This window comes from Dryobates pubescens, chromosome 2, assembly GCF_014839835.1.
Source record: "Dryobates pubescens isolate bDryPub1 chromosome 2, bDryPub1.pri, whole genome shotgun sequence".
Classification (NCBI taxonomy): Eukaryota; Metazoa; Chordata; class Aves; order Piciformes; family Picidae; genus Dryobates; species Dryobates pubescens.
Window position 1 is genome coordinate 19,093,957 of NC_071613.1, and position 27,784 is coordinate 19,121,740.

Sequence of the window (27,784 nt, forward strand, 5' to 3'; positions counted from 1 at the left end):
CAAACATTTGGGTGTTTTCCCCTTCAGGAAATGCCTCTTCACCTTTGTCTTCCCATGTTTTGTCTCTAAATAAGTCAGTATGGTGGTATATTACCTACCTACATATTTATCACCCACGTGCAGGCAAGTATCTGGTGGTATTGTTCCCAGCCTTTTGCATCTGCTAATCCACCAAAGCACAGAGAGACCAGCAAAAATACGTCTACAGACAGACAAAACCTGTCTACACGACACCAATATAACCAAACTATGGTCAGCTTGCTCTAACTTTGCTCAGCTTTCATGGAATCATAGAATCACCCGGGGTTGGAAGGAACCTCTACAGGTCATCTAGTCCAACACCCCTGTGGTCAGCAGGGACATCCTCAACTAGATCAGGTCGCCAGGAGCCCCACGGAGCCTTACCGTGAATATCGCCAGGGATGGGGCCTCAACCACATCTCTGGGCAACCTGTTTCAGTGCTCAACCACCCTCATTGTAAAGAGCTTTTCCAGCACCAGAACAAGAGGACACAGTCTCAAGCTGCGCCAGAGGAAGTTTAGGCTCGAGGTGAGGAGAAAGTTCTTCATGGAGAGAGTCATTCGCCATTGGAATGTGCTGCCCAGGGAGGTGGTGGAGTCACCATCCCTGGAGGGGTTCAAGCGGGGACTGGATATGGCACTTGGTGCCATGGTTCAGTCATGAGGTCTGTGGTGATGGGTTGGACTTGATGATCTCTGAGGTCTCTTCCAACCTTGGTGATTCTGTGATAACACCCAGTCTAAATCTGCTCTTCTCTAATTCAAACCATTTCCCCTCATCCTATCACTGCAGGCCTTTGAAATCAGTCCCTCTGCAGCTTTCTTGCAGGTCCCCCTTTCTCACCAGGTTCCTGGGACTCAGGTGGATCCCAGCCTCCACTGTCTGTGGCAGTTTTGCCTCAGCAAGGAGAGCAGTTTTGCAGGCTACAAATTTTTTTTCTCAAAAAACTCATGGAGCAGCCATTACATTTGCACATGATAGAGGCTTTAGTTGCCAGAAAATGCTGGGGACAAGATCCTGCAAGAGAGGCAGATGGAGCAGGCAGAATGGCCCCAGAAGAGGTGGCAGCTGGGCTGGCTAGGAACAGACCTGAGCTGCTGCTGTACACACATTGGTGTACCTGACTGAAAGCCTTCTCATGCTCTACAGCAGCAGAGAGCAAATTATTTTGTCTCAGCTCTAATTAGCTCAAGGCCAGAACTGCCCCAAACAGGCTTCTCAGCTTCTGCGTTCCACAGCCTGGCATTCTGGTTGGTCTCTTCTCCCAGGCAACCAGCACCAGAACAAGGGGGGACAGTCTCAAGCTATACCAGGGGAGGTTTAGACTCGAAGTGAGGAGAAAGTTCTTCACTGAGCGAGTCGTTCGTCATTGGAATGTGCTGCCCAGGGAGGTGGTGGAGTCACCGTCCCTGGAGGTGTTCAAGGGGAGATTGGACGTGGCACTTGGTGCCATGGTCTAGTCATGAGGTCTGTGGAGACAGGTTGGACTCGATGATCCTTGGGGTCTCTTCCAACCTTAGTTATACTGTGATACTGTGATTCTCCCTCTCTGATCAGCCATATGTAGCAGGGAGGAGGTGACCTTGCCAGGGGATGGCGGGAAGAACATCAGCACCTGGGGAACACCCACATGAACCCCTTCACTCTGTGAAATTAATAGTCACCCATTTTTAGAAACAGGCAAACATCTCATGAACATAAGGCGTGAGCTTTTGATGCAAAAGGGAGGGTTGGCCAATCTGAGGGAAGGAGTTGTATGTGCTCATCACATGAAACAAATGGTTCCTAGCACTGTGTTCCCCATCAGGTGTCAAACAACATTTTTTTGCCACCTTTGCATTTTACTGGCATCTAATTAAATACAGAAAGCAAAGGAGAGGCCCAGAGATGGCAGTGTATTCAAATAAAAGTGAAAGCAAGACTAAATTTGGTATCATAACCATTTCTTAACTGTCTCCTGTGAGAACAGGATTCTTCTGTATAGTCTACTGATGTTGCACCTCTCAGTGTCACTGTCAGCCTGAGAGATTCATGGGACCAGATAGGAAGACCATAGAATCAATCATGTTGGAAAAGAGCTTCAAGATCATGAAGTCCAACACCATCTAACTAAATAAACCATGGCACTAAGTGCCTCATCCCGTCTGCTTTTAAACATTGCTGGGGACAGTGACTCCACCACCTCCCTGGGCAGCCCATTCCAATGACTAATCACTCCTTCTGTGAAGAACTTCATCCTAACGTCCATCCTAAACCTCCCCTGGCACAGCTTGTGACTGTGTCCTCTTGTTCTGTCACTGGTTGCCTGGAAGAAGAGACCAAGCCCCACCTGGCTACACCCCTTCAGGTAGTTGTAGAGAGCAATAAGGCCTCCTCTTCTCCAGGCTAAACAACCCCAGCTCCCTCAACTACTCCTCACAGGACTTGCACTCCAGACCCCTCACCAGCCTTGTTGCCTTTCTCTGGACACATTCAAGCATCTCAACATCTTTCTTAAACTGAGGGGGCAAGAACTGTACTCAAGGTGTGGCCTAATCCATGCTGAGGACAGGGGAAGAATGATTTCCCTGATCCTGCTGGCCACAGATGGGACAATGTAAAGAATGTGCATAGATGTCAAAGTCAACTGTCATCAACTTGCAACATCCTTGTCCTTACTAACATTTGCATGTTCTGGCAAACAGTTTGTCCTTCTCGTGGGTATTACTGATGTGTAATGAAGTTTATATCAGCTAAGGAAGAAAAAGACATAATTTTGAGTCATTCTCATTAGGTGCCTCTTAAAAGTACCTGAGGGCATTTTTAAACATCAAGAATGCCCACGGTTGGGAGTTTTCTAAAACATACTTTAATCTCACGCTCTGTAACTATTTAATGATTTCTGCCAGCAGCAACTTCTTATTGCAGCCCCTCTTTGTATTCAAAGCTCACCTCCTGCAGGGAGGCTTTATATAGAAATACATTAATTAAATATGTCCTGGCTTCACCAGCCCAGGAAAAGATTATTAATCATCTCAGAGGCACGAGCACAACATAACACCTGCCATTGCTCATGGGCACCTCACACAAGCTGCCGCATGATGTCATTGTCTCCAACGACCTCGAGCGCACAATGAGGCTTCTTTGCCCTGTAGGTGCTGTGCCACTCGCCCCCCTCACCTAGAGCAAAGCAGCTGATGCATAGCATGGTATGGGCTGGTTTTTACTTTTCTTACAGCATTATACCAACACCTAATGAATTATATTTGTAGTGGCCACCCTGGCACTAGAGCTACAGAGGAGACCAATGGTCTGAGGAAGGCAGAGTTCTTGGGCCTCTCCTCACCAAATCCTCCTGGGGATGGATGCCCTAAACTCAAGGTGCAGCTATAACCTGCAAATAGGTTTCTTATGAACAGGGTGACTGAAACGCAGAATTCTTTAAGGAAAATAACCCCAAAGTTGAAAAATAAGAACAATGACTGATAGTCTCACATCAGACACCTGAGGTACAACCCAGTTGTCTAATGTCATTGCTGAGCTGGACTTCAGGTAGAATTAAAAGGTGCTTCAGGTGCATTTGAACCCTTGAGTGGCTGCCACAAACTCTGTTAACATTTTATTATGTGAGAAAGGTCAAAACAAAGCTGTGGCTTAGAAATGAAACGTCAGTTATCCTTTGACCTTGACTAGATGTTTGAAATGCTCTCTATTATGCTGACAGTATGTACTGGGCAGGCATTATTGCTCATGGAAAATATTTCTATGATACCTTCACTGATCACAGATCACCCTCAGAAATTCCAATTTCTGACAAACATCTAAAAATGGAAATTCAGAGCAATCCCCATGGTGCTTAGAGTGACTCTGAGGAAGGGGCAGTAATTGTACCCAACACAACTAAAGGTGTTCAGATTAATGATCAGAACTCCCTAGTGATTTTGTTGTCCTCTTTAACTTTTCATCTCAACCATGCTGTGCAGGAAAAGTCCATCCCTTCCATCATGTTTGAGTTGGTTGCCTTTTCTCTTCATCAGATGTCCTATTAATTGAACCTAACCTGACTCCATTACTCACTTTCACGGTAAATCAAGGTACCCAAGCAACCATTGGTGTCCTCCATGTATTCTCTACTGCAAACAGCCTCTTCCACCTATTTTTGCCCCTCAGCCTCTCTGTCCCCTAACTCGTTTTTCCCTTTCCTGCTCCGGATATGTTAGCACTCTTTCCAGCTCCACAATGCTGAAGCATGTGCATTTCCTATTGCTTGTGCTACCCACTGTCACAGGCTACATTTAGGTGGCTATTTGATGAGGACATTTGTCTCTCATCAGCTGGTTTGTCACTCTGGGATGCCAGCGAAGGGAAAGACACTTGGGGGAGGTCACAGGGAGAACCTGTCAGACAGGACAACCTGCTTAATGGGAGCTGGAGGGAGTGAGCAGCAGGGAGAGAGTGAGGGGAAATCGAAGTGTGATGTCTCAGAGCAAGGTGGGAAATGAGGCTGTGAAAGAAGGTGTGAGCTGAATGCTAACAACCCGACTGCTTGGCGCAGGTCTTCTCCCTGCCGTCTGCTGCAGCTGCAGCAGATCCTCTCCTCTTTTGCACCTTTGGCTGTGCCTGGGTAACTTCACCCAGGCTCCGACTTTCAACTACTGTGACAATCTGTGGCTGCTCAGTGCTGAGGCAGCAGGTAAAACCTGGTGAGTAACATGCTCACTGCACAATGTGTCACTGCGCAGCCAGGACAGAGGGATGAAAATGCCTTTATTAGCTCTTTGAAGCATAACCCAGACTTTTCTGCAGGATCTACAATATTCAGTGTGGTTTTACATGACAGCCACTCCACCCTGCCCCTTCCCAAAGAGATGCTTTGGTTCTCATTTCACAAAATGAGTGTCTGAGATGTGGTGCCCTCAGACAGGTCATGTTCAGGGTTCATGGGGCAGAACAGACAGCCAAAACCAGGTCCCTGGGCATACAAAGCACAAACTATCTTTCTTCTTTTGTTCAGTCTTAGATAAACTGCCTTTCATAGGCTCCACACCAGAGGTATAGTTGATGCATCTGAATAATTGGTGGTAATTTATACTTTCCATTAGAAAACCACAACAGTATTAGTAAGACAGTACAAACAGATGGGTCAAAAGTGCAAAGGTTTGCTTACAAAGTTAATAGGAGACAAGAAGTGGTGCTCTCTGGGCTTACCTTCAGCACTGTGATATTCCATGCAAAACTCTCAATGGCTTTGCTTAATTTTCTTCCTTTCAAACCTTCCTTTGTGCCGAGGTTATGAAGCTCCTCATGGAATTCCATTCCTAAAAACACAGATTGCTGCATCACCCAGTCCCAGTTGTTTTTCCCCATAAAACATTCATTGTGCATTTTCAGTCTCACACTTTGCACTTTCTACAACTTTCCCCACTGTCCATTCAGGAGAGTGTCCTCCAGAATAAAATGGTCTTGTGCAACCTTGCAGTTGTGCTTCCACTTTGTACCTAACTCTCCTTTCCAGTGCTGGGGTTCCAGATGGGCACGTGCACAAACACTCCCCTATCACTTCTGCTTGCAGCCTGCACTGCTGGCAAGATTCTGACACAAAAGTATAGCTTGTCACACCTCAAACAGATGATTTTGTACCTTGGAAGGTCTGACAGATGTGGAAGATACCTGTTCAGCACAGCAAATGCAGACTCAAATGCACAGCTCCTCATTAATCTCAGTCACAGTCATACAGAAAAGCTTTTCACAAGGATAAATTATGTCAGAGATGCATGCTGATCATCACAGGATTGCTATTCCTGCAAGCCTGCAGAGCTGAGTCTTCAAGCCACAGCCCTGGAAACTGTCATATTTCACTACCAGTTTCTGTGGCAAATGCCTGCAAATCCATTGTTGGATACAAGAATTCAGAAAATCTGGGAGCAGATTAAAAACCCTAATGAGTCCAATTAGCTCACCAATTCCCCATGATCTGCAGAGTGTATGCAAACGTTTCTCTGAGTCTAATGGGGATTAAGGGACAGAACAGAGAGAGCTGCTTAAGTTCCCTTCATGTGTACCTTAGAGAGGCCAAATTGGCACTAAATCATTCCAAGATGTCTGAAGGCCACCCTGGCTGAACACACAGAGCTCTATCTCCAGCTGTTTCACGGCCCCCCCTCCCCCAGCATTTTAAGGCAAATGTCCCCTGCAGATTCAGGCTTCACTGAAATTCCATCAAAGATACCTGCTGAGAGAGCACCTGCACAGAACAGGCAGAGCTGCTCAGAGGGCTCCTGAAGGAGTCAGTCCTTTCACAGTCTGTGGCAGGCTTGCACAGGGTGCAGCTTGCCTGAAGCACTACTGGAACACTAACAATAGGTTTCCTCTTGCCTTGCAGGGACTCCAGGAGCTGACTAAGACTGAAGCAGTTGAACCCCACACAATGCAGGATGTCTCTGCTGTTTAATTCCCCACAGTTCACCCACTCATAGGCTTTGCCTGTCAAGGGTAGCAGAGCTCCTGGCACTTCCTCTGGAAAACAGCCTAAACAACTGCACTCCAAGCACAATTCTCCTGCAGGTGTCTCCTGCCAACTGACTTACAAATGGTTTCACCTCAGGAAGTCTGCCCCAGTTCAGATAAAGACATCCAGTACATCACACCAGTGACATAGCATCTGCTTTCAACCTGCTTGCAGTGGTGTGTGCCCAGAAACCTGATGTTCACAATGCATAGTTACACAGATTCAGTGTCAGTTATATCAGCACAAGTTTCCAAGGTCTAAACCAAACCTAAGAGCAAAAGTAAGGCAATAGAGCTTGGTCCTGTGGGTTTCAAAACCCTTCTGCGTTTAACATAGCAATTGTGGCAGAGAATGGAGCTGGGAAAGGCAGCACACTGCCATCTAATTTAATGCCTTTCTGCTTCATTTGACTAATTTATATGCCATCAACATTTCAGAGCTGTAGAGCAGATGGAGAAATTGCTTCTAAGGTGAAACCCAAGGATTTTTCCCTGGTCCCAGACTTGCATTGGTACTGGAGGATGAACCTTCAGGAGGGTGGAATTAACCACAGAAACCCCAGGGTGCTCACTTAAATACCAGCTCCAAGATGCTGCATCTGTCACAAACTATGAGCAAATAATGGCATGTTGTTTCTCATCCCCCACCCCAAGCTGCATGATAAAGAAGATTACCTGCTTTCTGGCACTGAACAATCTTGTCATGAGTGGTGTCGGCTGTCTCAATGAGAACCCTGCTCTCTTGGATCATCTGTCAGAAAATAAACGGGGAAAAAACCCAACAACGTTATTAGGGTTTCCTGCAACAGAGAATCACAAAGGCTCAAACTTCAGAAGAGCTCTGCTCTGAAAGCAACACCATCAAGACTGGATCATTCCTTCAGAGCAGGGTTCTGAGATTGGGATCAAGCTAAGTGACAGTCCCTCAGAAAATGCTCTGCTCCAGAAGTAAAGGAGTCAGTGTTTCACACCAGGGAGACACCACTGCATATAAGGTGAAGGAAATACAGAGGATTTCAGGGGAAGGCAGATCTAGCAGGCAAACCAAATTCATCCCACATGAAACTGAGCCCTTTCTAATTGATACTTTCCTTAAAACAAAAGGAGACATAAGTACAGTCCTTGACATAAGTGGTTATCAAAGATGTCACCAAGTCATGAACAGTGCTGATTTCAAGTGGTGCTTAAGCCTATGTTAAACTTTACACACTACGGTGGTTCAAGTTTTCTTGGGTTCCTCTTCTGAGACATTCAGATGAGAATCCCATCCTGCCCTCAACATTTCTGTTGAGGTTTGAAAGAAATGAGACCAAAAGAGGCAGGCAGCTTCAACAAGCCTACTCCAAAGTTTCAGGAGATATCCATATTTATGCATTTCCCTAGAGAATCTCATTAACAGCAAACAGATTAAGTGTTCATTAGGTGAGAAGTTTCCTGAGCCTCCCTATTTGGAAATGCTCTTCTTGGATGGTAACAACTAACCCTGCAGGAGCCCAGGCAAACAGACAAACTGTGCCAACACTATATTCTGTGAGACTGCAAAAGGCAGCACATACATCTGTCACAGAAGGCAAGAACATAGAATCATAGAATGGTCTGGGTTGGAAGGGACCTCCAAAAACCATCTAGCCCAACCTCCTCTGCAGTAAGCAGGGGCGTCCTCTTCTAGATCAGGCTGCTCAGAGCCCTGTCAAGCACCACTTTGAATATCTCCAGGGATGGGGTCCCAACCACCTCCCTGGACAACCCATTTCAGTGTTCCACTACCTTCATAGTAAAGAACCTGTTCCTCATATCCAATCTAAATCTGCTCTTCTCTAGTTTGAAACCATTGTCCCCTGTCCTACCGCTACAGAATTTTGCAAACAGCCTCTCTCCATCTTTCTTGTAGGCCCCCCCTTCAGGTACTGGAAAGCTGCTCTTAGGTCTCCCCAGAGCCTCCTCTTCTCCAGGGTGAACAACCCCAGCTCCCTCAGCCTGTCCTTGTAGCAGAGGTGCTCCAACCCCCTGATCATTTTCACGGCCCTCCTCTGGACCTGCTCCATCAGGTCCCTGTCCTTCCTATATTAAGGGCTGTAGAACAAACACTGACCAAGAGTAATCTTGCTCTCCTGGGAGATGCACCACAAATCCCAATCAAATCCAGGCAGCATGAAAGCAGTGTCAATTAGAAACGAAGCAAACTGAACACTGCCTACCAATACAGCCTGAAATTACAGGAACCACCATCTGGAGGCTCTGCCAAAGCGCTACAACTGCTAAAAGCCTTTCTGCTTTCAGCCACACTAAACATGAAAACACCACCAGTGGGTTTTGATGATTTCAGTAGAAGAGAGTAGACAGTATTAAATTAATGCTGCCAAACAAATGTGCCTCATTGTTTTAATCAGATACAAGGAAGGAGAGATGCTTCCACTTGTCACACCCAACCTTCCAAACTCTGGAGAAATTCAGTCCAAATTTTGCTCCCCATATCATCTTCATTAAACCTACTGAGTGAGACAGGCTGCATTGAATAAAAATATCTCTGCCTTTGATATAAACGAGAGCATGAGAAAAACAAAATCCATTACCACAGATTCATGGGCAGAGAGAAAAAAAGCCAGATACACCTACAGAGTGCAAAATTGCTTTTTAACACAACATGCCCAGTGGCTGTGCCTGAGATGAAAATTACTTTCAATAGTATCCTTTACCTTTCATTCTCATTGCTTGTTCATGCATCATGCTGATTTTGTCCTCTTTGATATTTTTGCTTGTTATCTAGAAAGAAATGACAATTTCTATCCACCCCCTGGCTTGTCTGCCCCACAGCGTGTAGTTTTGTGCTGAAGGAGCTGTTCGGCAGCCAACCATAAATGCTGAAGTTGGTCTGAGCAGTGAAAGGAAGGAGAGCCCTGAAAACATCCTGCAAGCCAGTACAGAAGCAGCCAGAGCTCCATGGCTGCTGCACTACATGCACCCATCACCCTGGCCTTGGTCTGTGCCTGCACTCAGCAGCAAGGTTTTGCCCAGCAAGATCAGTATATTTAAGCTGGGACAGTAGATTGAAAGCAGCCCACTCTCCTGTGCTCAGATCTCTCCAGCAGAGCTTGACTTAGGAGAGTTTTAAACATATGTATACACACAGAGAGACACATAACATATATATTATATATATATAAGGAGAAACTTCTTTGCTGTGAGGTTGCTAGAGCCGTGGAGCAGGCTGTCAAGAGAGGTTGTGGGGTCTCCTTCTCTGGAGACTTTTAAAACCTACCAGGATGCATTCCTGTGCCAGCTGATCTAGGTGACTCTGTGTTAGGAGTGGGGTTGGACTTGATCTCCAGAGGTCCCTTCCAACCCCTACCTGCCTGTGATTCTATACACATACACATATATATCTCTATATACAGCCACAGGAAATTATCTAACCACACACAAAAAAACCCTAAACAACCAACAAACCAACAAACCCAAACCAACAAAAAACAAACACCAAACAACCAAGCTTGAGGATCATACAGTTTGGCAATTTAAGTTTGACCTTATCTTCCTCCCAACTAGCAGTGCTGAGCTATTGGTTGGACTTGATATTCAAGGTCTCTTCCAATGAAAATTATTCTGTTCTATGATTCTGTAACTGCTGGAGCTGCTCCCAGGAGTTTCTGGCAAGCCTGGTTTAAGACTCTCAGACATGAAGGCACTACATTCATTTTTTGAGAGGAGAGTGGCAATAGGATGTCAGTTTTTTACCTCACTGCAGAGTGAGGAGAGCAGCCCTCTCTGTTCCTTTGATTCTTACATCAAAGTCTCACTGCTTTCAGCTCAGCAAGAGCAAACAATTAAAACCAAATCACATGGCAGAATTTAATCCATTTGTGTCTTCCTGCTTGGCAGTGATCTTGACAAAAACAAGTAGCTTTTGTCCCATGACAAATCATGGGAATTCCTCACTTCAGTGATTGGGGTTAGGGAATGCACTCACTGCACCACTTGGCACCCCCCTCACAGGTTCCTCTAGGAAATAGTGCACTAGCTAGAAATAATACTCCCTGTACCAACTGTGATAGGACTTTGGCTGGCCTACAGTGTCTTCACCACCTCTGACAGCACAGTGTGCAGGGCCTGGTATCTCTACATGGCATGTTATTCTCTGCTCCCAACAAGAACTGTGGGTGCATGAGATCCTGCTTCCTAACACTGGTAAGAGATGAGCTAGTGCAAGGATGTAAGAGATGGGAGGGTGCAAGGATGAAGCCTAGGTGTTCACTCTGAGGAACCAGAAACTGATACATAGAGACACAAGTACAACAGGCAAGTAACTGCTATCCAAGAATGAAATTATAGCACAGGGAGTGGGGCTGTTGGTTTGGTTTGTTGTCAGTTTTTTCTTAAAGCACACTACAACAGATACCCTTGAAAGGATTGTGTACAAATCCTGGCACAAAACCACTGCAACCACCAAAAAATAGTCAAACTCATCTGAAAACCTACTTTTCCTTTTTTCTTTCTTTTCTTTTTCAGCTTCCCCTCCTATACATTTTCACTTACACCCAAAGTAGCACCTTGGGGAATATTTACTAAGCAAACATTGTAAAAGCCACCTTAAAAGCTAAGTTACCAGTAGCCATTCACTAGAATTAAAGTTAACAATCCATCAGCATTCAATCTAATGCAGGTAATAGCAGGTGAGAGCCTTAGCAAGTGCCCTGCACATGCTTCCATGCTGGACACAGGGCAGCAGGAAGCAGTTTTTGCAGGGTTCCTGACTGCAGGGGAGGATGCTTGCCAGGGATGCAGCACATTGAGCATAGACACCCTGCTTGGTCCTGTCCATCAGATTTTCTGCTGGGAAGGTAACTCCATAAATCATGCCACAGTAGGAGATTTTCAAGCCCAGTTTCAACCAACCCATCCTGAACGTGAAAAGCGAGCTTTCTGATGTTTGCAGCATGAATTTCCACACACCTTTAGTCTGCTCTGACACAGGGCAGCTGTTTAAGTCCCAGCCATCAGCCTGCAACCCACCAGGCTCTTGCTAAATGCCAGCTCCCAAATGGCAGCTTGGTCCAGTGAGTGACCCTTAAAGAATGAGGTTCCCTCAGGAAACTCACGCTCCACCAGAGCATTACCTCCTGAATGCTGAGCTTCAAGGGATTCACCTCCCAACAGCTACTAAAAAGCAACCTTCAGAGGGTAGATACTGATGCCTGAGTCCACTTGGAGTCAGTGAGGAAATCTTTAGCAGCTGCTGAAGCTGATGGGATTGCTCAGGAGCACTCGCATTCCCCATATCAGAAAGAAGGTGATGAACTTCACCAAGCGATTATTTAATATACCTACAGGGGGGAAAAATAGGAATGAAAGCACACAAACCCTGATTCTGGCATAGGGATTTGAAAAGACACCTGGCTGACCAGGAATGTAAGAGGAGCTGAGTATGTGGAGATTCATGCTGCAAACAACAGAAAGCTTACTCTTCACTCTTCGAGACAGGTTGGTGGATTTTGAAACATTACTGGCAAAACTGGGCTTGAAAATCTCAGGCTAGGGCGTGATCTATGGATTTACCTCCACAAAGGAAAATCTCACAGCCCTTCTGATGGATGGGGCTTATTAGAGTAAGCAGCAGGAAAGAAGACTGAGTGGGAGGAACTACCACACACCTTGACACCACTTGGGATCCTGCTAACATCAATACCGGGCACTGTGTGCCCAGGTCCCTTCTGTGCTCCCTTAGCAGCCACAGCAATGCAGAGCTCTGTGGGAACAAAGGATGACCCAATCCACCCTTCAGGGACCCCTGCCACGTTTCCATGGGAGCAGGGGCACAGCAATTTCTGTAAGTCCTGGAGGTTCTAACCCTCCTGGAGAGGCTGCAGTGCCGGAAACGCTCCCACGACCAGGGGTGAATAAAAGGCTCTTCAGACTGACAAAAGACGCGTGTGGCACGAGTCCCAGAAGTACATGTCACGTTCAATAAACTAATGGGAACGAGCAACACAAAGCCTCATCTGCATAGGTTAGCTTTTTGCTGCAAAATAGCTTATTCCATGTCAATATTCTTATGCAGTGCTGAAGGCAAGAACCTTAAACCTGATTCATCTCTATCTACTTGAAGCACTGTGTTACAACGACACTGGCTGCTCACAAGAGCTGGATTATACCTGGGAGCTCTCATGTCAGGTATACAAGACCCAGAAAGTGGAACAGAGCATGGACTGAAAATGACACTTACCTGCCCCACTTAAGTGTCTGAATAAAGCACAAAATACTAAATTTAGAATCCCATTGCTCTGCTGCTTTACTTCATCATTTCTGTTGAGTGTTAATTACAAAGGTAAACACATTTTAAGTGAAATTCAAAGTATATTAACATTGAGGACAGCATAATTTTACTCAGAAGGAATTAATGGCCATATTGATTATTTGTTTAATCATAGGACTGGGACAAACAGAACAAAAAGCATTATTTCTTTTTACTTCATCAAACTCCTGTGCTAGAGACCAATTTCTCCTTTTCATTACAAACTACTCTACAAACCAAAAAGGGGTGAGGAAGTGAACACAGCAGAGGCTCCCCAGAAAAGAGTAACAACAAAAACAAAGACAGAAAAACACCTGGCAGCAAATAAAAGCACTGCTCCTGCTAGGAGAATACAAAAGGGACAGTTCAAAGAATCCTCTCATCAATATTCCAAAACTTAGAACAGAAACTGAACACAAAGCTGAAAAGAAGCTTTCTCTCTCAGATGTCTCCTCATGGCTTCTGTCCCAGTCTCTTTCACTGACACTGACAAGTTTGCCTAGGTGAAGAATACCACATCATACCTCTATGGCTAAAAAACCCCTAAAGAAACAAACCAAACCAAACAAACAAGAAAAAATCACAAAACCCCCATCCCAAACCAAACACAAATCAGAAGGGCTACAAAAATCCAACCAGTGTGGGAAACCATCTGAAGTGCAAGTTGAACTCAAGAAAAATTGCATAAGATTCCCCCTGTAGCACTGAGCATTTCTCACAGGCCTCTGGGACAAGGACCAGCCGGGCAATCAACTGTGCACCAGCAAGTCTTGCAGAGAAGGAAGCATGTGCACAAGACACCAGGACATGGGTGGCCCCCAGTCCATCTCATTGCTGCCCCAGTATGCATCAAGACAGGTTTCTGCATCCAAGCTTTTTCCTGCAACAGCACAGCTGAAGGAACAGCTATCATGGATGGCTACATCAGATGCAAACATCTCAAATACCTTACTGACACTGCCTGCAGAAGGAACTGAATAAAATTCACCTTGAATTCACCTTGCTTACAAATATTTCCATCTTTGCAGGGTGGAATCTGGTGCACAAAGACCAGCAGTCTATAAAACAACAGAAGCAGGGGAAGAGCAGGGGGAAAGGTCAGCTTTCAATCTGCTTATACTAGACTAGTGCAACTGATGTACCCAACTGGAACTCCATTCTGTAACAAAAGTTCTGGTCTGACCATTTCCAGGTCCTGTCATTGAACAGACTAGGGTATGTGAGCTATCAGAGAGAGAAACTGCAAGGGAGGTAGGCAAATGAGAATTCTAAGCAGCAGAGAAAGACCCAGGATAATTGCTTTCCCAGTCCATGTTCAATTTTGGATGGAAAAAAAACAGATTCAAGACTGTGTCCATGTACTGGACTGAGTTTGACGTCAGTGCATTATGACACTTCCTTGGCAGGGGATACTCTGCTCTGCAATATTCCTCTTCTTCAGCTACTCAGAGTTGTGAAAAATGTTCCTTTGGGGACAGCTCTGTCCTAGCTGAAACACAAATTGCAGTGGAAAAGCTCACAAAAACCTATTTAGACACTTTGCAATGACATAAACTGGGAAAATGGACTCTCTGCTTGGGAATACAGAGCCGTCACTCCTGCGTCAAGACAAAAAACACCCAAAAAGACCATATCTGAAAGGAGGTCAAAGAACAGGTCCTCTCCACACACATCTCAGCAGACAACTTCTTGCACGTGTGGACCAATACCTGTGTCAACTGTTACAGTTTAAGAACTGAGATGTCTTACCATAGAGTGCAGTCCTCCAGGGACTAGATAGCCCAAGAGGTGGACACTGGAAAAACACCATCTTTTGTTATTTCATCCTACCATGCCTGCATCTCCCCTGTATAAGTGGACAGCACAGGCTACTCAACCCTCTTTTTCCCCTCCCTCTGCTCCCAGCCAGACCTGATCTCTTGTGGGGGAGGTTGAGGCCTGGCTCAGCCTTGGCAGTGTTAATTTCTCTTGTGCAACTGGGGCCTAGGCATAGTGGGGGTAGGGAGATGGGGGAGGCCTGGGGTTGAGGCCTGGTGGGGGGAAGGTTTTGGTAAGGTTCTAGCCTAGTGAGGTTTTGGTAAACCCAGGACAGAGAACTGCAGCAAGGCTGCATATGAATTTTGTGTATTTTGCACGTTTTTGTACTGTTGTATATAACTATGAACTGCCATTTCAATTGCCACTTGTTTCCAACCCTGTGTGGGGTGTTTTCTCTTACTCCCTTGATTAGATGGTGTTGGATGATGGGTTGAATGTGATGATCTTAAAGGTCTCTTCCAACCTGGTCTGGTCTATTCTATTCTATTCTAAAAGAGCTTCTGTCTGCTCTCTAAACCTACAACACCAAGAAAACCACTGCTATTAAATTCACCAACTGATTGTCCAACAGCATCCTGGACATCACTTACCTTCTCCAAATCCCAAATCCTTTGCCTGTTGGCCAAGACATTTCTCACTAACTTGCCATCTCTCAGTAGTACCTACAGACACACTGTCCATCCTTACCCCTCTGCTCCAAATTAGCAACTTCACTTCCAGTAAAGAGGTTTGGAACACAGAGAAAAAAATTGCTCTCAGTGTGAGTTTATTCAACAAAGAGCTTCTCTGTTCAACTTTTTTTACACATTTTGTTGCTTGTGATTCAAAAACGTGAAAGACACTTGGAGAGCTTTTTTTATGTTGTCCTAGAAAAGCTTCTGTATGTACACAAGGCAGGAGGCTGGGTAAAACCAAGACCATTTTTATGATCACCTGATCAGAAAATCGTTTTTATCTGCAAATGATTCAGTCCTTTGATCTTGGAGGAAAAAGAACACTGCAATGTAACGGGGACAAGTGTCCCCAAGTTCATGCATGCTTGCATCAAGGCAGCAACACATCATGCAGGCAGAGAACCCACAATCTGCTTCCGAACAATTCTCAACTGAAAAAAAACATACCAACTTCACAGGGTAAGTGTTTGCAATGAATAATTCAACCATCTGTCAGGTCCAGCTGGGCCCCATCTCTTCTCCTCAAGTGGAGAATGTCTTTTTTTGAGGTGTGATCAATGAGAATTGGCATCTATTTGATGGGTTATAAGGCACCCTGCAGGTACTGCCCATCCAAGCGACCATCTTCTCATGCACGGCCACCAATGAGGGGGAGAGGGAGAGTTCTTTGTCTTGTGAAAGGGGGAAAGGCCTGAAGAACAGCTCTGTAAGTCACACACTACACTATCCTAGGAAGTCTGTGTGGGAATTGATGGCAATGTTACTGGAATCCATTCACCCACTCTATGTATGACGTCAACCAAAGCTGTACATTGAAATAAAGGGTTTCTAATTGTATTTCTGGTAGTTTCAAAATGTTTTCTATCCACTGTCAATGCTCCACCTTATCTTCTTGGTCTTGGCACATCCTATTCTCTGCTCTCCTCTGTAGAAATTTCCATACAACCCAGTACCATCAACAAAGTCTCTTCCTTCACGAGACACAGCAACAGCTGAGTTCCACTAAACCACTGCAACATGAGTTTTTTCCACAGAGCTTTCACACCTGCACCAAAACAAAGAAACACAAAAAAACCCCAAATCTGAAAGAAGGACAATGAGCAGGTCCTCTCCACACACACCTCAGCAGAATTCTGCTGGTGCATGTGGACCAATACCTGTGCCAACAAAACCACTGCTATTAAATACACCAACTGATTCTCCAGCAGCATCCTAGACTTTACTTCTCTTCTCAAAATCCCAATCCCTCTGGCCTGTTGGCCAAGACATTCTGGAAAATCCTTCTGGTTCTTTAAATTTCTTTTCCATTCAATTTTATTTTAATAAGACTCTCTCAAAAGGAAATATTTAACATGGAACACAATGGTAAAATTAATTGCCCAGGAAAACCACAAATGAAGGGTACAAACTGGTCTTTGTCTGTCACGCCTCTGCTGGCAGCAGCAGAGCAAGAGGGAACAGACAGTGGATTGTTCTCCAGATCATGGTGGCAGGTCCCTGAGCCTTTGCACCTCCGTTTGCCTGGACTGTCAGTCCTGTCCATGCCCCATTAAACACCCAGGCAGAGTGTGTACTTTCCATGAGGGGAAAAAAAAAGAAAAATCAAACTAAGTTCAGTTGGCAATTTCCTGTAGGGGGAAAAAAAAATTCTAGCACATTAGGGATGTTTTTATCAGAGATTATTCTTAAAGCAGACCTCTAAGAAGATGAAATACATCCTGTTTCCAGAGGTGGTGAGGAAGATTGGCCCAGCATGCATGTTACCTGGGCTGAGGAACCCAAAGAGTGAGGCAGCCCTAGAATAACAGCTTCCCGCAGCCCAATTTAGGGCCAAACCTTTTTTTCATTTCACTGTAAAAGGAATTAAGAAGCACAGCCCACTCATGCAGCAGGAAGGCCAAAATCTAGAGGTACAGGTGGACCAGAAGCTGGACATGAGCCAGCAATGTGCACTTGCAGCCCAGAAGCCCAATGTGGTCATCAGGTCAAGAGAAGTGACTCTACCACTGCTCTGCTCTGGTGAGACCTCGCTGGAGTACTGTGTCCAGATATGGGGTCCCAAACATGAGACGGAAAGGCCACAAAAATGATCAGAGAGCTGGAGTACCTCTTCTGTGAAGACAGGCTGAGAGAGCTGGGGTTATTCAACCTGGAGAACAGAAAGCTCCAGGGAGACCTAATAGCAGCTTCCTAGTACCTGAAGGGAGCCTACAGGAAAGCTGGAGAGGAATTGTTTACAATGGATTGTATCAACAGGATAAGGGGCAATGATTTTAAACTAGAGAAGGGTAGATTTAAGTGGGGCATTAGGAAGAAGCACTTTACTCTGAGGGTGGTGGAACACCACAACAGTCTGCCCAGGGAGGTGGTAGAGGCCCCAAGCCTGCAGATGTTCAAGGACAGGCTTGACAGGGCTGAGAGCAACCTGATCTAGTTAGTGACGACCCTGCTGACTTGCAGGATTGGACTAGATAGCCTCTAGAGGTCCCTTCCAACCCAGTGCATTCTATGATTCTATGGTCAACAGCTTTAATTTTATTCATTGAAACCTGCTCTCAGGCCTTTTCACCCAAACAGTGCTTTTAATGCAGAGACATTTCTGGGGAACTAAAAACATGCAGAAAGCACTTGTAGATCCAGCTCCTTGAAGACATATTTATCAACAACTTAGAAGGCTGAACCTTGGATACCTTTTATTGCAGAATGATAGAGTCTGGAAGGGACCCCTGGAGCTCATCTAGTTCAACCCCCTGCCAGATCAGGTTCACCTAGAGCAGGTTACACAGGATGGCATCCAGGTGTGTTTTGAATGACTCCAGAGATGGAGACTCCACCCCGCCTCTGGGCAGCCTGTTCTGGTGCACTACCACCCTCAAAGTAAAGAAGTTCCTTCTCATGGTTAGATAGAACTTCCTATGTTCAAGTTTGTGCCCTGGATTACATTAAATCATTACAAATACCGAAGCAAGGAAGAGCTCTTTCTCAATATTAAAACCACAAACTCCTCCCCGCCACAATGTATTTTCAAATAGCACAAGTGATAGAGACAGTTCATGATTTTAAGCACAAAAAAGTCTAAAGAGATTTCAACATTCTGCTGCTGGCATCTCCTCAGAGGTAAATACCCAACACACAGCAAATACATTTCTCAGTTCTGGCTTTTTTGCTTTTTCTGAAGCAAAAAAGCTTTAGCAAAGTAAGAGACTGCCCCAGCCAGCCAGAGTGAGTAAAGGTAATTTAAAGTTAACCAGAATTACATCTCCGGTCAGCCTTGACACAGGCAGGGAAGAACTCCCTTTTCCTTCTCTGACTGTAAACTTCTTGCACTGTCTCTTGACATCCAGGGTACATCTTTGCCCATGAGAGGCAAATGTGAGAGCAAACATCATTTAAAGCAGTTATACAAGTGTTTTTTGCTGCATCCAAAAGAGGTCTTTCACCTATTTAAATTGAAAAACTGCTTCCAAAGCACAAAGGAGACCTTGAAATGTCCCATGTGTCCTCCACAGTATATAATTACAAAGATAAGAGGTGACACAGGCATTTTGGTAAAGCTCCATTAAGCAGGTCTCCAAAGACAGAAAAAAAAATCTCTTATTTATGTGGTATTAGCTCTTTCAAGCAAATATCACACAACCCAACAAATCCACTGAATAAAAGTGCAGTCAACTAGATCTGCAAACCCTCATTCACCCAGTATTCTAATCATCACAACTCAATCACCTTCAAGTTACACAGACAACTCTGAAAGGAACCCAGGCGTTGCAGTATTTCTCTTTTAAACAACATCAATGTCTCCCTCTTCACAGAATCCCAGGGGGTTGGAAGGGACCTCTGGGGATCATTAAGTCCAACCGCCCTGCTAAAGCAGGGTCACCCACAGCAGGTCCCCCAGGATCACAATGTCCAGGTGGCTTTGGAATCTCTTCAGAGATGGAGACTCCACAACTTCTCTTGTCCCCACTGTCCCTTGTCCCATCACTAAGCACCACTGGAAAAAGTCTGGACCCATCCTCTTGCCCCCCACCCTTTAGCTAGTGATGATCCCTTCTCAGGCTGCTCTTCCCCAGGCTAAACAGCCCCAGGTGTCTCAGTCTTTCCTCCTCACAGAGATGCTCCAGTCCCCTCAGCATCTTTGTAGACCCCACTGGATTCTCTTAAGTAGTTCCTTGTTTCTGTTAAACTGGGGAGCCCAGAATTGGACCCAGATTTCCATACGAGGCCTGACTCGGGCAGAATAGAGGAAGAGGAGAACTTTCATCAAACTGCTGGCTGCTCTCTTCTTAGTGGACCTCAGGAGACAATTGACCTTCTTGGCCACAAGAGCACATTGCTGGCTCATAGTGAACTTGTCCACCTTCAGAACTTGTTCCCCTTAGGAAGGAATCCTGAATACACTGATTTCTACAGTTTCACATTGAAGTCAGGGCTAAAGTATGCAGCTTGCTATCAGCTGCTGCAGACCATTTTCTAAAGACAGGAAGTGAGGTGTGGCTTCATAGCCCAAGGGGCACAATGTGACAGCATCTTCTGCTGCAGGAAGCCAACCACAGCTGTTGCTCAGTCACCCACAGCAGTGACATATGTTATACAAGGCTGAACAGCAGCACTTACCTGGAGTGACTCCAGTTTGTCGCTCTATCTTTGTATAAGTATTCCTGGGCCATACTGACCTCTCCTTCCCCATGCAAAAACAGGGGTGTTTTAAAACTTCCCTTCCAACTTTGCCACAGCATCCCCAAGGGCAACACTGACTTGGTCTGGCAGGGCGATAGGCACTTCTTAACAGTGCAGATGAAAGGTGTCTGAAAGGGGAATAGCTCAACTTTGCTTGGGAACTATAGCTCCCTGTCTCGTGGCCCTGCCCTCTGCTGCAGTGCACAAATCCTCCTGCTTCCCAAGGACAACGATCAGCAGCCACCAACACATGCTGAGCTGCAGCTATTTTTGTAAACAAAGTCGGTTTTGAGCACCAACCTGTGCTAGTCACCACTGTGTTTAAAAAAAGAAAGAACACAAAGCCCAGTGTTGCATTTTGGTGATTAAAGGACAACTTCACAGAATCCCAGTATTGTTGGGGGTTGGAAGGGATTTTGGGAGATCATCTAGTCCAAGCTCTCTGCTAAAGCAGGGTCATCCAGACTCCACAACCTCTTCGGGCAGCTTGGTTCAGGGCAATGGCACCCTCACAGCAAAGAAGTTCCTCCTCATGTTCAAATGGAGCCTCCTGGGTTCCAGCTTGTCCCCACTGCCCCTTGTCCTGCCACTGAGCATCACTGAAAGGAGTCTGGCCCCCCACCTTCTTCTCCCCCACCCTTTAGCTCTTGTTGAACATGGAGATGATCCCCTCTCAGGCTGCCCTTTTCCAGGCTCAAGAGCCCCAGTGCTATCAGCCTTTCCTCCTCACAGAGATGCTCCAGGCCCTTCAGCACCTGTGTACCCTCCACCATACTCTCTCCAGCAGTCCCTTGTGTGCCATGAACAGGGGAGCCCAGAATTGAGCCCATTCCTTGAGACACGACCGGACTAGGGCAGAAGAGAGGGGGAGGAGAAGCTCCCTGGACTCTAAGCCTGTTTGGCATAGCCTGAGCCCTTTGCAGAACCTGTTTGTTTATGTGTTTGGACATGAAGAAGCCAGCAAGCACCACCCGCCACATTGCCAAGGGTGGGGATGGCAGAGGTCGGAGTGGGAAACACCTACCAGGTCATAGGCCGCCAAGACCTTTTTCTGCACGTCGGGCATGGTCCCCACAGGCTCCAGATAAGGGAAGGCGTCCTTCATGCAGAGGGTGACGGAGGGTGTGCTGTCACCACTGAAGAGGCGCGAGGAGAGGGTCAGGATGCACTGCTTGAGGCTGGCCATGGGTGGCAGCCCGCACAGCTCCTTCACAGACACCATGGCATTCTGCAGGAAGGAAGAAGAACACTTGAGCATGGCTTGCTGCTTGCCACTCAGTGTTGCCTGCTTCTCTCCACTGATGTGGGGCAGTGGTACCCCGCTACCCACTCCTCCTGGGCCCCACAGACCCCAGGGTGATAACATAGAGAGATGTTCTCAGCCAGCTGTGTTCTCCACAGAGAAACCTGCTGCCAGCTCCAGCTTTCCCCTAGGCCCAGGGATCCCAGCTGCTCTGCTGGCAGCTGGGATCCCTGGGCCTAGGGGAAAGCAAATCCAGCTCCAACTGGTCCCCAGCATATTAAACCATCAGCACAAAATGCTCTTTCTCTTTTCAGTTGCTTTTGCTGCTGTAATCACCTCATTCTCCCATCATCACCATCCTCCAGCAAGAATGAGTTTGACAGACCTCATATTTACCATGGGAAAGGCAAGCAGGGGGAAAAAAAAACCCAAACCACACAGTTTTGGCCTTGCATTACCACATCAAGAAGAAACACAAACAATCTGAACAATCTTTTTCCCTTCATGGGTCACATGTAAGAAAATCAATACTGAATATGCAGGCCAAACTAAACTAACACAGCATGTGCGACCAGCAGGATGAGGGAGGGGATTGTCCTCTTCCGCTCTGCTCTTGTGAGACCCTACCTGGAGTAATGCATCCACTACTGGAGACCACAATGCAAGAAGGACATTGAACTCAGGAGTGGTTCCAGAGGAGGCCAGAAAGATGATCAGAGGGGTGGAGCACCTCTCCTATGGGAACAGGCTGAGAGAGTTGAGGCTGTTCAGCCTGGAGAGAAGGCAGCTCCAGAGATACCTTATAGCAGCCTTCCAGTACCTGAAGAGGAACTACAAGAAAGCCAGGAAGAGACTTTTTACAAAGGCCAGAGCAGCCATTGCTCCCCAGAGTTCAGAGTAAGGGCAGAAGCTTGTGACCAGGGCTTGGAGTGATAGGACAAGGAGCAGTGACTTTAAATTGGAAAAGGGGAGATTTAGACTTTAGAAGAAATTCTTTACAGCGAGGGTGGTGAGACACTGGAACAGGTTGCCCAGGGAGGTTATAGATGCCCCCTCCCTGGCAGTGTTCAAAGCCAAGTTGGATAGGGCCTTGAGCAAGCTGGTCTAGGAGAAGGTGTCCCTGCCCATGGCAGGGGGGTTGGAACTAGGTGATCTTTAAGGTCTCTTCCAACCCAAAATACTCTATGATTCTATGATTCACTTATTTTTCAAGCCAGTGGATTTACAGCTGACATGGCCTCAGCATTCAGCTTCTTGGGTTATACATTGAGTGACTAAGACACACAAAATCTTAGAACCCACACCTTGTAAACGTTCCTCCGCACCTTGTTGAAACAGCAATCTCCAGAACATGCCCAGCTAGTTAACAGAGGCTCTTCTCATTAGTCCAATACATTCTCATGCAGTTAAATCCAGTGACTGTGTCTTGGAAGAACAAGACCTTATAGCAACACTTTGCTCAGAAGGCACTTTAATGCTGTTTGAGTCAGATTCAGAGTATTTTCTTTCCTATAGTTCCCACACAGTGCCCAACCTATAGACAAAAGGTGCTGGCAGCAGTTCCAACCAGTCACTTTCAAGGCCTGCAGGAAAGGAAAGGCTGGGAAGAGTTTTCCCATTCTTAAAAATGTACTTTGACTCTTCCCTTGGGAGTGATTTAAAACTTATGTCATCTTGCAAATGTTTCCAGCTGCCAACATGCAATTTGCTTTTGACTGTGCAGAGGAGCAGGGTCAGTGAGGAGCTGCTACGCATTCATCTCCTGCTTTCAAGAAGAAATTGTTTCTGTGTCTTTACCAAGGAGATAGCTATGGATGATTTCAGCTGTTTATGCAAGAAATCTCACTGTTTAATACTGCTCAGTTGTGTTTCTAGGCAAACAATAGCAACACACACTCAGGGAAACCTGCTGCTCTTTCACAGTGGTGTACAACACCTTAGAATGATAGACTTGCTTTGGTTGGAAAAGACCTTTAATATCATTGAGTCCAACCATTATCTACCTTTACCATGGCTAGTGCTAAACCATGTTCCTCAGCACCACACCTCTGTATCTTTTAAACATCTCCAGGGACAGGGATTCAGTCACCTCCCTGGGAAGCCTGTTCCAGTGTTAGAGAATCCTTTCAGTGGCTTCTTCTAGTACCCAACCTAAACCTCCCCTGAGGCCATTTCCTCTCATCTGGTCACTTGTTACAAGAGAGAAGACACCAACCCTCACCTGGCTCCAACCTCCTTTCAGGGAGTTGTAGAGAGCCAGGAAGTCTTCCCTCAGCCTCCTTCTCTCCAGACTAAACAACCCCCGTGACAACCTTAGTGACACATCAATTGACTGTTTCTTATACTCACCCACATAAAACTGAAAGCATAACCCTCACTCAAACAAAAGCTTGAAGATGTTTTCCAGCAAGAAAATGAAGTCCTGGAGACACAAATGTACCCCCAGATCTCCTTTCTCAGACAAACCCAACCAGTAAAGCATGTTTGGAGAGGACATACAACATTTCTATCTAAATCCACATTTGCTTGTTAGATAACACCTTGTGCCAGGTTACACCCATCCCTGGAGGGGCTGAAATGAACCCAGCCCCCAGGTGGACAAAGGAAACCTGACCTGGGTGGGCAGAGAGACTTGGTCCCCCCCTCCCAGGGTCAAAGTCTATTCCACTCCCCCTTCCTGTCCAGCAAGCCTAATTAAAGGGGGCCATTTTCTTGGTTCGCTCTCTTTCTCCTGCACATTGCTTGCTCGACAGACCATCATTGCTGTTCCTGTTTCCTGAGTTACCACGTGGTCTGCCTCCATGCTGATTCCACACTTCTGAGGACTGCATCCAAACAGAATCTACATTACATCAAGGGAATGCAATGCTAGCTGGGTCTGGCTTTGTGTATTTTTCTATTTAACCTTTTCCTTATACCTTTGTAACTCTCCCTGTTACTCAAATCCTAGATATATTTTGTTAAACTTACTTTTTTTACTTCCAAACTGATTCTAGACCATTTATTTCATGATTTTACCTCTCATTTCTCCGGCCTGTTTTGATTTTACCTTACCGGGAAATAGGGGAGGGGGGATGCAATCTAAATCTGTTCCATTTGGGCTTTTGGACTCCAGGAAAAGCTTAAACTATAACACACCTGTAACCATCACCTGTTAAAAGCTGAGAACAGCTTTGCCCTACCAGCACCCCAGGCCAGGACTTTCACTTCCACATTCAGGACAGGCCAATGCACACAACCAAAGTGTCATACCTGCATGTTTTCTCTCATGTCAGTAGCCTCTCGTAGAGGATGCACAGCCAGCTTAAAGATGTCATCGATGGTCTTGAGACCAGTGTTCCTCAGCATGGTGTATTCCCTTGCTTTCTTGCCTATCCTCACTGACAGGCTACGCTTTTGGGCCTTGCCACCTCCGCTGCGGTTGGTTATGGCAATGTGGACAAAGAGGGTGACGTGCTCCATGATGTCGCCGACAAAAGAGCGCAGCGGTATGTGCCTGTAGCCGGGCTGCAGGCACTCCAGAGGGATGGTGTACTGCCCTATGAACTCATCCCCAATGTAGTCATCATCCAAAACGACAAAACGGATCATGGCCAGCTCCGGCAGGTTGATCTGGAACTCAAAGCTTTCATCAAAAATGGGGTTATCACTGTTTTGCTGAACAGTTTTAGTTCTTTGTTCGGTGCAGTCTGCAGGAATCCCATGTATTTCTATGCAGACATAGGGGTCTATGACATCCCCTTTTGCACAGGCACCCTTGGGCTTTGGAAAGTTCTGACCACTGATTATTTTGACATGTAGGACCTGGGGAGAAACCCCTGGAACAATGCCCTTGGTATTTGCACTGAAGTAAGACACCTCCTCACGCATCACCGAAGGCCTGAGGACGTACCCGCAGCCCCCATTCTGCAGAAACCAGCCAGTGTGCAGGTCCATCATAGGCCCCGGGGTCTGATAGTTCATTGCCACTATCTGGCAACCACAATTCCAAAAATCTTGAGGATTTAGGTTACTGGAGTCTATCCTCATAGCACTGGGGTACACCCTGGAGAGAAACTTTTTGTTGTAGTTGACAAAATCTTCAGGGGACTCGTTTGCGATCCGACTGGCTTCCGCCTCGCTGAACGAGCACATTTCCCAATAGTTCTGAGCTTTCATGGATGTCTCAAAGTCTTTGTACTGCACAGATTTGCATAGGGACACCAAGTCGGACAGTTCCCTGCAGAGCCAGATCAGCTTGGGTTCCCTTGAGAAGTCCTCCGACAGTCTCCGGGATATCTCAGCCTCTTCATCTTCATCCGTGACTTCTCCTTCCAATAGATCCTGGTCACTGGGCAGCTTCTTCCCTTTCACGATGATCTTCATTTTCAGTTTCTCAGGCGACGGGAGGTAGACTTCCGAGGATAAAGGCGCCTCTGTGTACAGTTTGTTTCCAAAGATGTTTTTCATGTGTTGTACCACCACCTTCTGCTGTTGTAGTGAGCAGTGGTTGCCCAAGCAGAGAATAAGGGGGTATTCTGAGGCAAAAAAGGCCAGTTTGTTTATCACCTCAATAACATTTCGGAAGGCAAGCGGTGACGTCATGTTGTTGCGGTTGCAAATAATGGGTTCGTTATCTGGGCCATCGCAGACGTCTAGTTCAATGCTCCGACAGCTCATCTTCAAAGCTCTGACATAGCCATTGATATCAGCGGGCCCCCTGAGCTGGTCCTCTATCAGATATGTATTGTGGGATGCGTTGATGTAGTAGTGTGACAAAGGCTGTGTCATATCTTGGACGATTTTTTTGTGCTCTGGGTCAAAAATATCACATTCTGGGGACAACAAGTACTGGGTAAATCCATCGATTGCAAGAAAGCCTTTCAAGCGCCCTTCTTCAGAGAGCTCATACCTGCGTATGATATCCAGACACATCTCTTCTGTTATGTGGCTCACTCCTTGCTCAGCCTCCAAAAACAGCATGAGGTCATTGGCATCTAGATACTCTTTGTTTTTAGATATCTGCACCAGTAAGAAATAAACTTCAGGTCTCGTGCAAAGTTCACTGAACACCTCACAGAACTCCTCTTTCGTTACTCGCGTTGTCAGTTTCTCTTTGCTCTTCTGGATTTCCTTGAATTTTAACCTAATCTTTGATTCTTTTAAGGTGGGATTGAGCTTCTTTATGAGCTCCACAGATGTATCTTCTAACATTATGCCATTACCATCAATGTCTGCTGCTTCAAACACAGTTTTTAGCCAGGCAAACCGTGGGGTATTATGGCTGTTTTCCATCAGATCCAGGGGCTGTTTGCTACGAGAAACCAAGTACCTTAACCCCGATACCCAAATGTTGGCCACATCAGCGGAGTTGGCAACCAGGTCAAGGGACTCATAGTTCTCACCGTGAATTACCGACAGCGCACAGTCCTCAGAAATCTGGTCTGCGAGTCCATTATTCCTGAATGTTTCTGTGTTCTTCCCTAGTCTGATTTCTTTTATGGCAGAGATATCAAGCTTTGCTTTCTCAAGGTCCTTTTTGGAAGGCTCCCAACGCAGAGCCTGCAGGTCAGGATCCAGAGTGAAAAAACGGTTATAAATCCGGGAATTTGGACGAACTTTCTTCAGTTCACACCCAGCCTGCATAAAGCTGATACAGTCGCTGGCGCTGCTTATCTTCTTCTCTGATGGCATGCTGCTGAAGGACACTGTTTTCTTTCTTCCACATTTTTGGTTTGAAGGATCCTGCAGAACAATTACAGAGAAAAAAAGAATGAGAATATTTGGCTTGGCCATTGCACGAAGCGCATAAAGAGCAGAGAAGATACATTTAAGTAAAGATAATCTGTGTTATTCTGAACTCCAAAACACAATGTATTATCCCTTCCCACAATTTAGTCCCCTACTGAACCATAAAGTATACTGAGCTATACAGTGACTTGATTGACTGCAGCATCAGAGATACCAAGTTTTCATAAGTGATATTTGCAGCTATCACACTGCCTTCCAGATCTCAGCCACTCACAGTGAAAGGGTGGCATCTGGAGGTGTCACACCCACTTTACAACCAGGTAAGTATAGGAAGAGGGGTTTCATGGGAAGCTCCAGAACCTGGCTAAGGGCTGCACAACCTGACGTGGCATGGATCTCACCAGGATTTCACAGAATACGTCTGTTTGGGAGACCTTGTACTGTGTGCAGTTCTGGGCCCCTCAGTTTAAGAAGGACGTCGAGACACTTGAACACGTCCAGAGAAGGGCAACAAGGCTGGTGAGAGGCCTCGAGCCCTATGAGGAGAGGCTGAGGGAGCTGGGATTGCTTAGCCTGGAGAAGAGGAGGCTCAGGGGTGATCTCATTGTCCTCTACAACTACCTGAAAGGTGGTTGTAGCCAGGAAGGGGTTGGTCTCTTCTCTTTAGCAACCAGCACAAGAGGACACAGTCTCAAGCTGTGCCAGGGGAAGTTTAGGCTTGAGGTGAGGAGAAAGTTCTTCACTGAGCGAGTTGTTCGTCATTGGAATGGGCTGTCCAGGGAGGTGGTGGAGTCACCATTTCTGGAGGCATTCAAGAGGGGATTGGACGTGGCACTTGGTTTAGT

At 46.2% G+C, this 27,784-nt stretch overlaps 1 protein-coding gene across 1 annotated transcript in view; it reads right to left on the reverse strand.

The window, feature by feature from the left end:
* The window catches only part of PLCL1 (phospholipase C like 1 (inactive)), a 212,471-nt gene that overhangs the window by 18,359 nt on the left and 166,328 nt on the right, over nucleotides 1-27,784 (reverse strand). Inside the window, exons 2-5 of the mRNA XM_054171404.1 lie at nucleotides 24,462-26,933; nucleotides 20,991-21,194; nucleotides 7,184-7,259; nucleotides 5,210-5,319 (exon numbers count right to left, since the gene is read on the reverse strand). Coding sequence (XP_054027379.1) covers nucleotides 5,210-5,319; nucleotides 7,184-7,259; nucleotides 20,991-21,194; nucleotides 24,462-26,933 — 2,862 coding nt within the window. The remainder of the gene's footprint in view (nucleotides 1-5,209; nucleotides 5,320-7,183; nucleotides 7,260-20,990; nucleotides 21,195-24,461; nucleotides 26,934-27,784) is intronic.